This window comes from Parus major, chromosome 3 (assembly GCF_001522545.3).
Source record: "Parus major isolate Abel chromosome 3, Parus_major1.1, whole genome shotgun sequence".
Taxonomy (NCBI): domain Eukaryota; kingdom Metazoa; phylum Chordata; class Aves; order Passeriformes; family Paridae; genus Parus; species Parus major.
In genome coordinates, this window is record NC_031770.1 from 52,739,123 (window position 1) to 52,751,346 (window position 12,224).

General features: G+C 38.4%; 1 protein-coding gene across 2 annotated transcripts; it reads right to left on the bottom strand.

Moving 5' to 3' along the window:
- Positions 1 to 8,074: 8,074 nt before the first annotated feature.
- Positions 8,075 to 12,223, bottom strand: GTF2H5 (general transcription factor IIH subunit 5). 2 transcript variants are annotated; one of them, XM_015623307.2, is made up of 3 exons: positions 12,123 to 12,223; positions 11,723 to 11,836; positions 8,075 to 10,161 (listed from the first exon to the last, which is right to left on the bottom strand). In XM_015623307.2, exons 2-3 carry the CDS (start codon positions 11,755 to 11,757, stop codon positions 9,981 to 9,983), a joined length of 216 nt encoding a protein of 71 aa, XP_015478793.1. In that variant the 5' UTR covers positions 11,758 to 11,836; positions 12,123 to 12,223; the 3' UTR covers positions 8,075 to 9,980. The 2 variants fall into 2 exon arrangements, with proteins under 2 accessions (XP_015478793.1, XP_015478794.1); XM_015623308.3 differs by lacking the exon at positions 12,123 to 12,223 and adding an exon at positions 12,075 to 12,094.
- Position 12,224: the final 1 nt, after the last annotated feature.

Below are 12,224 nucleotides of genomic sequence, written 5' to 3' on the forward strand. Positions count from 1 at the left end.
TTGAAAATTTTAAACTGAAGGCATCAAGTGAAAAGGAAGAGAAAAATCTGCTCGCTATCAGTCAGCAGGAGAAAACCTGTAAGGTATTTGATGACATCATGAAATAAGCTAGTACTCCCAGAATTTCTAAGAGAGTTCTGGAATATGAAAAATATTGTGCTGGTCCATACAGTAGTGATCGATTACATTTAGGAATGGTAAATTAAACTTGAAATGGGTACAAAGGGGGGCCAGAAGAAAGAGACATGACTATCTGTGTGTGACTCTGTGAAACTGAGTAATTTTGCCTATTTCACTTTCTGCGTCAGGCTAGGCTCCCTTTTTATGCACTTCACAAGAAGTTTAGCATTATGAAACCCAAGTTCAAAGTGAGTCCTTTGAATATGTCTACAGTATAAAAAAGATCAATTAATATAACTTTCTCAGCAAAGAGCACATTAGAATATTAAAACAAATAGCAGCTGGTGGAAATACTTCCAAGGTCCCTAGGCTTTTCAGACAAGTGCCTTAATGGCTGAGATATAAATTTATATCTTTCAGCTTAAGTCTGCAGAGACCCATGCCATATATAATTTCTTCAAAACCTCTTATTTCCAAGTGTGGTCTCATGAGCAGTTTTAGTAAAAGGACAGCACAGCAAAGCTTAAGCAGTCCTTTTTTTTCCCCCTCCAAGATTCAATAGAGATAATATTCAAATACAAAAATAAAGAGAAAATTATTGAAAAATGTGAAATAATAAGAAAAGCCACCAAAATATTCAAGCTCTTAAACACAGATTAGCACCAGAGTACCGAATTAGTATTTTAGTTCACCTTCCATTTTTTAAGATATGACAAATACAGAGACTGATGCAAAATCAAATGTTAATTCTTAAAAAAAAAAACAAAAAACAAACCAAATCAAACCCAGCCTAACTACAAAATAATGCCTGCATTATTGTGGGTAGTTCTATAAAGGAATACAACCAAATATTTAAGTCCATTTATTCCACTGGAAAAAAACACATTCCAACCTAGATTTAAGAGTAGAAAAATATACAGCAAGAACATGATAACTTTTTTAATTTTTAATGGTTTTAGCAAAATATAATACAATGATAGAAAGCAGCTTTGTGCCCAAACAAAATTATTTAAGAAACACTTACTTCCATGAACACCTAATTAGGGATTTCACTGATCCTTTTAATCCTAGTGTTAGAAGGACACAAAAATAAATTCTAGATGTTAAAGGTCTGGTTATCCTTATTAGCACTATGTTTGTTCTCCCTTGAGACCCCCACCTTAGAGTAATGCCATTCAGTGTAAGGACTGCAAAATCCCTCTCCTCCCTAAATTTTAAGAAATATTGTTGGGCAAGGAAAGGTCTCTTTCTCCCACAGAGTAAGTGTGCTATAGAACCATAGAATTATTAAGGTTGTTAAGGACCTCTAAGATCACCAAGTCCAGCTGTTAACCCAGAACTGCCATGGTAACCATTTGACCATATCCCTAAGTGCCATATCCACATGCAATTTGAACATTTCCAGGGCTGGTGATTCCACCACTTCCCTGGGCAACCTGTTCCAATGCCTGGCCAAGCTTTTGGTGAAGAAATTATTCCTAATATCCAGCCTAAACCTCCCCTGGCAAAACTGGAGGCCATTTCCTCCTATCACTGGTTACTTGGGAGAGGAGACCAATCCCCACCCCACCACAACCTCCTTTCAGGTTGTTGTAGAGGGTGATAAGGTCTCCCCTGGGCCTCCTTTTCTCCAGGCTAAACACCCCCAGCTCCCACAGCCACTCCTTGTAAGACTTGTGCTCCAACCCTACACCAGCTCTGTTGCCCCTCTTTGGACTCACTCCCGTGCTTCAATGTCTTTATTGTAGTGACAGGCCCGGAACTGATCACAAGACTCAAGGTGTGCCCTCACCAGTGCCAAGTTTGGGGCACAATCCCTGTCCTGCTCCTGCTGGCCACACTATTGCTGATCCAGGCCAGGATGCCATTGGCCTTCTTGGCCACCTGGGCACAGCTGGCTCATGTTCAGCTGCTGTTGACCAGCACCCCCAGGTCCTTTTCTGCCAGGCCACTTCCCAGCTGCTCTTCCCCAAGCCTGAAGCGCTGCCTGGGGTTGTTGTGACCCAAGGGCAGGACCCGGCACTTGGCCTTATTGAACCCCAAACCACTGGCCTTGGCCCATTGATCCAGCCGGTCCAGATCCCTCTGCAGAGCCCTCCTGCTCTCCAGCAGCTCAACACTCTCACCTACCTTGGTGTCACCTGCAGAACTGATTGAAAGTGCCCTGAATCCCCTTGTCCAGACCATTGATAAAGTTGTTAAACAGCACTGGCCCCAGTACTCAGCCTAGAGGAACACCACTAGTGACAGCCACCAGCTGGATGCAGCACCATTCACCACCTCTCTCTGAGCCCTGCCACCCAGCCAGCTTTTTACCCAGCAAACAGCACTAGGCCAAACCATGATCAGCCAATTTCTCCAGGAGAATGCAGTGGGAAATGGTGTGAAAGGCTTTAATAAAGTCCAGGTAGACTATATTCACAGTCTTCTCTATTTGTTTTTATGACTTGCTTTGGTTATGGTATTCATGTAACTATGATGACAATGAAAAAATGCATTACATGAAATCTTTCTTCACTGTTTCAAATTTAGAGGTGTAGTGGGTTGCTTCTCATAGCTACCAAGTCAAACAATGAAAGCTTTTTATAGGACCTTCACAGTTTCTTTTGTTTTATAGTACATTAAAAAAAAATGAACTAGAATAACTGCACATTGAAAAGACAGTCTCAATTTGGTCTAGTTTTTCATACTTGCAGCAAACTACTTTAGGAACCACCTTCTGAAACACATCCACCCTCAGAATTGTTCCTTCCCACTCCCTACAGCTCCTTCTGGCTCCTGCTGTCACACAGCAGGCTAAACAGGCAGAAATAGCTTTTAAAAACCCTACTCAAAGCCAAAAAGGGAAACATTTACTGATTCCAAGACTTCAGGTTCCCTAGTCCTCCTGACAGATTTGGTCAGATGCTTAACTTTGCTCACTCATCATCCCTCCTCTAGGGCCCCTCTCAAACACTATTCCAGCTCCCTCTGCCCAAAAGGCAACCTGACCAACACTGAAAGCTGTCATGGTCCTTTATTACATTGGCCTTGATGTGGTTGTGCTTAACAGTAATTATTTCAAATATTCATTAAGAAATCAGGCTTCTTTTTTCTTCAGTTTTACACTGATTTTATAACTTTCCTAAAATTAAAAGATAAAATTAGTCTCTGATTAGACCGAAAGTAAAAACAAATATAGCATGCTTCATTTTACAGCTGAAGAGAAATTTTTCTTTCATATTTTACTTTCAAGCTGGTTGATGATATGGAAGGTCATCATTCCAGGGTTACTCACTGCTGATGAAACTCTAGTTACTGCAGCCTGTAAATCTAATGATATCCATATGATACACATGCAAAGCATGTAAAGTTGCCAGTGTAGGAGAACAAAAAGATTAAAAGGAAGTAAAACTACACTATCATTCCACAGAGAAAAGTGGTCCCATTCAGGACAGAGCAAAGTGGAATAGTGGGTGTAATATTAAGAAAGCTTGGTCTCTGGATGGATAAGCACAAAACTTTTTGTAAATCAATTAAGATATAGTTAATTGCAAGTAAATATTTTTGATCCTTATGTTCCTTCTGATCTTGTTCAATTTCAGAATTAAGAGGAAATAATAGTTACAAGCCTAAAATACTCGTCTCCCTCTTTCCTGCCTTTTTTCTCTTTTGCCCTCCCATCTCACTCCTCTAGCTTTGATACACACGAAATGGTGAGAGATGATTTTCTCGGTGTCCGTACCTCTCTCTGTTGACAGTGTATGAGCTATGCCAACACTGCAGAAACATGCAATACTATCTCATCTGCAAGTGAGATCTTCACAGCTGCAGGGGTACCCATTGCTCTGCACACCCTGCGATTTACAGCTGGGTCCATCTTTTCTGTAATAGAAAAATGAACAGCTGTACAGCTCTGACAGCCAACTCCTTCAATCTGTAGTCATCCAGAAATTTTGCTCCTTCCACTATTACTTTCCTGAGGGGCTAGTTATGTGGCTAATCAATTATCTGTCAGTGTTGGTGTTGGATGGGTTTTCTTCGGTGTGTTCAAGCAGATTATTGCATGGGTATTATGAGTCTTAAGACTTCTTCCAGAAACCCTACATTTCTTGTTACTAACACCTAGAATTGCTCAAGCACAAAAAGCTAAAAGCTAGCAGTATGTTATAAAATTTTCACTTTAAATTTTTTTTCACTGGGCAGCAATTTTATAGTCTGTTTCCTGTCTTAATGTTCTTTCTAGTGTGAAGGGATCAGAAGTGAGAAAATTACTTTTTCAGTATATATGAAAAATACAATCCCTAATATTCAAAGTCCTAGGGGAGTTTGCCTCTCATACTAAACTTAATTGGGAGGTGTTGTAGTTTTTTGTTTGGTTAGGGAACATACTGAATTTTACCATTACATAGGTGTAAAATGAATAAAGCTACTCATATGAGGGCCAATGAGGGAAAAACTTTCTGTATGTGTCACTTCCATGAACTATGAGCAACACTGTAGGGATAGAGATGCAGAAATCCCCAGTGCAGACTGAAATACAGTAAGATTGAAAGTTGTATGATCTTCCACACAGTATGATGCATGTAATTTGAGGAACAGGTACCCTACAATCAAATGCATTTTGTATTATGAGGAAAAAATCATAAATCTTATTTCTTAGCAACAATGACTTCTTTTGATTTACCCTCACTAAAAATTATGTAACTTAATATGGAGCAACTTCTAAAGCAGGTGTATGGTGTGGAGTTACACAGACCTACTTTTGTAAGATCTACCTTACCTACCACAGGTGGAAGACCACATTTCAGACCCACCATTTTAATGTAACACAGCTGCGTACCTACGCTTAGAGAGAAAACACTGGATACCTAAACAGCCAAGAAATTTCTGAGCTAAAAATATTCCAAAATCTCCAATGGCAAATATCTTTTTGGAAGGGCCCTTTGAAGCTGAATGCTCATCTCTAGTTGAAAGCATATCTGATGTTCCAAAGCACAGTAAGCCTCTGGCCCACCACTGCCCAGGCTGCAACAATTTTTTTTTAAAGCAGCTTAAAATATTGGCAAGAGCTCCCCTTACTGGTCTGCCTTCAAACTGTCAGCTCTTCAGTCCTGAAAATCTTTTTATATGAAACAAAGATGAGTAAAATATTACTTATATTCCACATTTAGGAAAAAAAATCCCCAAACAAAAACCCAAGTCGATATCAAATTTATATCATATATCCTATTGTTTACATATCTGATTAACTGCTAAGTCATGAATCCAAACATAATGGTTTAGGAAGAAATTGTTCTTCCACCACTGTGAACTTCAGCTTATTTTGAATCCTTGATTTCGTACAGTACTTATAGGCCTTGCCACAGTCTGAATTACAAAACAAATACCCAGTTCTAACATATTGAGTAATGGATTCATTTCACATTAACCACCAGTTTCAGTGGGATCATTTGTGGGATAATCAAGGAATCAGTGTGGAAATTTATATGTAGTTTGGAACTGCAGAAAAAAATTATTATGAAAGCTTAGTGTTTTCTTCAATGGCTTACTGTTTGATTTTAAGACTCAGATTGTCTTGGTTTATATGGTTAAAGAGTGGTTGAGATATATAGATACAGATATACAAATTATGTATACACGTTTACATATCTGATTTTTAGTGCCCGACATTTGTAAGCTCAACCTAGGAATTGACTGAACTTTTACGGTGAAGATGCCAACTAAGAAAGGTTAAATTTAAGTAATTTTAATGACACCATGAAATACTATTATCTTCAATGCCCAGTAAACAATCTTGTTTACTTCAGCTCACAGTAAACAATCTTGTTAATACATAAAATACATGTTCTCTGGATTGTTCTCGCACACAAGTTGGCCCTGCAGAGTGGGAATCAGAGGATATGCTTTTGAATGCACCCTACAAACCTGGAAAGACTGTAAAATAGGATTTTTTAATGTACAACAGCACTTGGAGGAGGTTTAGTACAGTGCATCAGACAGCTGTCTAGTTCTCACCACTAGGTAATAAAAACCAAAAATCAAAAACAACCCCCCCCAAAATCCCCCAATTACCATTAGAAGTACATTAAGCAAATAAACAAAACCACTATTACTTTTTTGTGAAACACAGGCAGTTTAGCTACTGAGTTAAATCCACTCAGTCTGTCTCAGGTAAAATGGGAGAATTTCCTAAAGCATTCTCTATTTTCTTTCAACAGCAATCTCTATTTCCTTTCTTGAGGACACATCCATTCTCTCTAGTGATTGGTGGTTATTTCCTCCTTTACTGCACTGGACAATTATTCTTCCTGGGCTAGTTGTTGTACCAGAGAGAAGGAAGAGGGACTCAGGCATTGGTCACAAGTGAACCAAGCATTACAACCATTATCAATACTGGTCAACCAGGGTCATATTCATTGTGCTGCCAACTCCCATGCTAAAATAACCCCCTCTCCAGAATTAGCTTATCCCACAATTTATAAAACTATCTAAATATGTGACACCATTTAGACTTAACTTGCCTTTTACAGAGCTTTATTTGAAGGCCATTAATAAACAGATTTTTTACAAAATCTGAGGCTTGGAACAAAAAAACAAAAATGCCCAATAGTATAATCTTCAATAAAAATGAGATGTTATTGCTTTATTTCACTAGGAAGCTGCATTTTCAGTTTTCATCCCTCTCTTCCCACATAACATTTTGTTTGATGTATTCAAATACTCTTACTTTGCTTTAGAGAGCTTTCTTATCTTTCTGTCAAATACCACTCTTCAGCTTCTGCATGTTTTACAAAAGAAGAATTTATGAGCATGTTCAAGTGACAATAACCACACAAGAGCAAGTTTACAACACAAAATGCTAACAAGTGAACTTGCAATCTTACTTAGATCTAAGTATAAATAAGTAGCAAGTAATAAATGAAGTTCAAGTGTCTTTTATGTAATCATACTACCGTGCTCTTCTTCCAGTACACAAATACTTTCAACTCAAACTGAAAGCAAAAAGTGAGCAGTGGAAGCCCTTCAAGATAAAATTTGGTGCTTTTACAAGCAGCAGCAAGTCTGTCATTCAAGCTCTATTTTTGCTGCTCAAGCAAAACCTAGGTCTTTGCTAGATACTAGCAAAATAGTGAACTTTTAGTTACGGATACAAACATTAAATTAACGTACAATATTCCAAATATAATGAGAGCTGATTTTCCTACCCTATCAACTCTATTATCAAAGCAGGGTTATATTTAAACAGATCTCCTAAAGCTTTAATTCATAAATGTTTCCAGCCTTTAAAAAATGTATCTTTAACACACACTGTTTCATTCCAAGCTGTACTCACTAATAACATCTCACACCTGATGCACAAACACTTAAAATCTGTAAGTGAAAATGCTATCTCAAAATATATGGATATTTTAAGCACTAATATCCACTTCTCTCCTTGCTGTTTTTGAAGCATGTAAGTTCCAGGACTACATGCATTTAAAAACAATTAAAATCTTTCAGAGGTCCAAGTTCATTCAAATCCCAGAAACCCTTGCTTAGGTTTTTTGTTCCATTTTTTAATTCATACACATACTCAAGTTCTAAGTTTCCTCACTGGACTTCCTTTACCATACTACCTAATTCAAGATCTGTTTTTCCCTAGGAACTACACTGAACTCAGCTTTTAGACTACATATGATGATATCAACTTACATCTTTACATCTTTTGTTTATTCTTCCAGCACAGAATTGGTTATGCCTTATTAGGGTACAGGAAGTATCAAGAGTATTGACAGGTTTAGAACTTAAAATCCATGAACTTGTTTGTTCAAAAAAACTAAATTGTGAGCAGAGAGTAGAAGAACACATGCCTGTTTAGTTTATACAGTTTGGAACTTCTATACTTCTATATTATATAAGCAATTTATCAATTGTAAACATAAGCCAAAATGCATGCAGCAGCAAAGCTGTACAATTAACCAGGAGAAAAAGACAAGAACTGCAAGAAGTTTATTATAGACTGAAAAGTCACAATAGAAATGGAGCACTAGACATGCTAAATACAGAGAGGCTTAACATGTGGAATTCCAAACATGACTTTTCATATGCTGTCATTTGAAGAGAGAATGATAAATGATTTATCTTTCAGCAGAATCTGGATGGAAAATAAACTAGGATTCCAAAGAAAGGAAACAGACACTTCTAAATAAATTGCACTGAGCTATAATGCCATGTTAAAACTACTGATTAATTTTCCATTAAATGAGCACCCAATAATCTTCCACAAGAAAAACAGTTATGAGGTGAATGTCTGATAAGTCTCTTGAGATCAAGCTCAAGAAAGAGGTAAGGAACCATAAACCATTTTTATAAATAAGATTTAAACTTCTTTTTTCAGATAAAGACGTGTAGCCGGTTCTTAATCTACATGACCAGGGAAGCACCCACTTGTGAAAGAAAGAGATTAAACAACTCATTGTTCTATACTGTCAGAGAAAAGGGAAGGTACCAGAAATGACATGAAGTTAAATTTTACAGGGCTATTTGCTCGTCCACGTGAGCCTGAATATACACAATTCTACAGAACTTTCTTTGGACAGCTTTTTGATTAAAAACATCTAGTGAAACTTTCTCCTGAAGGTTCCCTGTTCCTGAGGGGAAAGAAATAGATAAAGAAGAAATAGCAAACCACAAAACCAATCCAAACAAGAAACAAAGACAAACTGACCAATTAATCTGATACCTACTGGACAAGAGAAACAAGCACCAGTGGGAGTCAGTAAGGAAAACTGTTCCTTATAAAAGCCTTTCTCTTTACACTTGTTCTTTTTCTCAAAGACAAAAAGGTGGCATCTATCTGATGTACATGAGTAGGTCTGAAAAACCAAGCCAGTGTCTGAGTTAAAGTTACAAATACAGTGTAAAAGAAAAACAAACAACCAAACCATGACACTACAAAGCTTTTTTCTTTGCAGCAAAAGGCAATACGGGAGAAAGAAGTAAGCTGAAGAAACAAAACCCCATAACCAAAAATCCAAACCCAGCTTTCTTGTTTGTTAGATAGAGCATGGGAGTCTGATCACATAACTTATTTTGACCATCAGCTTCAGTGAAAAAATACAAGCAATTATACCTATAGGACTGGTCTCCCATTTCTGTTACCCCATTAATTTATGATGATCTAGGGCAATGGATTTTGTTGTCCCAATCCCCCCCATACCCTTCCTTCCCCTCTAAACTTCCACCACCGCTCCCCAAACTCAGAACAACTCAGAAAGCACAGCCTTGGTAAAAGTAGGCAAATAGTATGGGGCATTTTCAACATGTTTTAACAAAAAAAAACCCCAACACTCACAACTCAAAACAACACAACAAAGCAGTCATACCAACTCTCATCCTGCTGTACAAAACTTTGCAAGTTAGAGCACTACCTGACCATGCCTCCAACTTAGAGATGTTCCATGAAGCACAGATCATACTGCAACAGATATTCTTAACTTTCTGTCAGTCACACTATAATCAGATTCAATCACACACAGGAACACAACACATCAGAGGACCTCATACAGCATTCCAATACAGAAACACTACTTTCTGGGTCATCTCATATTGCAAGATAAAAATCTGAAGGAAAACCAGAGAGCATGCACCAAAAATTCTCAAGGGAACTCCTCAAGTGTATAATTTTAAATACTTTAATAAAGATACCACATTCTTTCAAAATGAGGAACAAGATCCAATTCCAGACTATTTTGTCTATGAAAATGATGCATTTTCTATAGTAGCCACTTCTATGTAGAACTTACATGCCACAGTGTTATCTATTAAAACAGTAACAACCCAAACTATTGAAATTCACTGTTCCAAAACTTGCAGTAATCTCATTTCTCTGGTTTTTCTCACTTCTGAGTAATAGGAAACGAGTTCTGGTCCATTAACTCGCCCACTCTCTCCTGGAGGAAGTTGACCAACTCAGCTAATACAAAGACATGAGTTTCATCCAGGTCTTGTATGATGAACTTCTTTCCCAAAGCATTTGACTCATCCAAGTAGAGCAGAAACTGCTTCATTGCTGGGTCACTGTAGAGACAAACACACATCAGATCCCACCTCACAGTTACAGCTGCAAACAGAAGAAACACCATTTGAAGATATTCCCAAAGATTTCAGGAAAACTAAAATTAATTTCAAGAGTCACTCACAACAGTTTATGAAGCTTTAGTAAAAGTAGTTTCTTTCAAAGTAGTTTTGATTCCTGCAGACACAAAAATAAAATGGTAATAAAGCCTAATGAGTAGAACCAGCTACTTGATTAGGAGAAATGTTTCCATTTGCTGCTGCTAAGGCAGCTTCAAAAACACCCAAACCAAAGCTAAAACTCTAAAGTCCAACTCTTAATAAGGCATGGCTGAACTTACATTTCTGATTTCAACAATAGCCTCATAAAAATGCTTCCGTGAAGCATAAGGATAACCAAAAGACAGGAGAACACAGATCTCGCTCAAAGTAGTATAGCACAGACAAAGAGTGCTCATATAAGAATTGTACATTTCTCGCACTCTGACTGAACAGTCATCATGTCACCTTCTAAATTAAATTTAAATGTTTAGAAGAAAACATTTTGGAAGTACTGAACTGCTTTTATGCAGTTATAGATTGCAAACATATTAACAGACTAAGTATACAGAAGAAATATCACACATCATATGATGCTATACCATGACCCCACACATCTTGAGTGATGTTTCTTTTTATTCTGGAGGTAGCCAGGGGCCTGAGTCTCCATCCAGAGATGAGATTATATGAAAACAGGTACATTGCGCCTACACCAAAACCTGACATTAACAAACTCCAAGCACATTCCTTTAGAATATGATCTACAAATAGAACCTCATGTTAGCATTGCGTGGAATTCGGTCCAGAGCTGATTAAAAAAAAAAAAAACAAATAATAAAAAAAAACAGGAAAGGAGAAATTAAATTCTCCCTCAAGAATCAGTAGAGAAATTCTTTGTTCACAAGCAACAGCAAGAAACTATGTCTGCAAGCAACATAAAAAACAAAAGGGTGCAACTAATATTTCCAAGGAAAAACTGTGAAGATAACTGGATTGCTTTTACTAGGGTAAGTCATACCTGACAAGCACATAGATAACTTATGTATACAGCTAAAATTTCAAACTTGTGTGCCTTTCAAAAAATGTGACAATGTTAGGGGACCATCAGACATGGCAGAACATAGCTTTGAAGCATAATTTCTCACAGTTAATGCTTATTTTAATTATTTTATATCCTTTTCTCTACTTTGCTAAATTAAAATAATCTGCAGACTATTATGTATTTTGAAAAACCTGGATTTTTATAACAATGTTATTGCTAACTTTTTTGCAATCATATTTTTACCCCATACTCATATGCAGTTTCCTTTGAAGAGTTTAGGCATCAAAAATGGGGAGTTTGGAATTAAGAATATCTACAATTGTCTTCTCGTCCCACAAAGGCCGCACTTTTCTCTGCTTGTTCAGCACCACCATTCCCCACAACAATTCCTTTTGTCTGGACTCTTCCGTTACTTAGATTAGATCCAGGTTTAAAGAAACACAGTCTTCGACGCAAGGAGAGCCCGTAAATGCTGTTACTCACCATTCAACAAGAACGCCTTTCAGAACATTCACCATCTTCCCGGTTCCCTTACGAGCCCTGGAGAGTGGGCAAGAGCAACCCCTGCTTTGGCTCGCACTGGCGACCACGGGAAATCTGAAAGCACAACACACCCCACACACCGCCAGCAAACAAAATCAAACAAACGACGACTCGGTTAAACTCAAAGACTCTTTACGACGACCCTAATCCCCAGGGAAGTTGCTGGTCCGTCCTGCCCTTCACCTCCGCTTTGCTCAGAGGGGTTCCCAAGGGATGCCAGCCAACCCTCCCTCCCTCCCACCCCCCCTCCCTCCCTCCCTCCCGTCCGTTCGTCCGTCCGTCCGTCCGTCACCTCCGCCTTGACAGGGAGGTTCTCAGGGGATGCGGTCCCGTCCCTCACCTCCTCCGCAGACCGAGCGTTTCCCGCTGGATCCGCTCCCTCACACCCGTCCTTCTCCCCCGCCGCTTCCCGGCCGGCGGAAGTGACTCGCCCGCGCAAGCG

Coding starts and splice junctions, on each gene's coding strand:
- GTF2H5 (XM_015623307.2), bottom strand. CDS start 11,757: ATGGTGAATGTTCTGAAAGGCGTTCTTGTTGAATG. Junction 10,162..11,722: donor AAAGGCGTTCTTGTTGAATG/GTGAGTAACAGC, acceptor TTGTCTCTACAG/TGACCCAGCAATGAAGCAGT.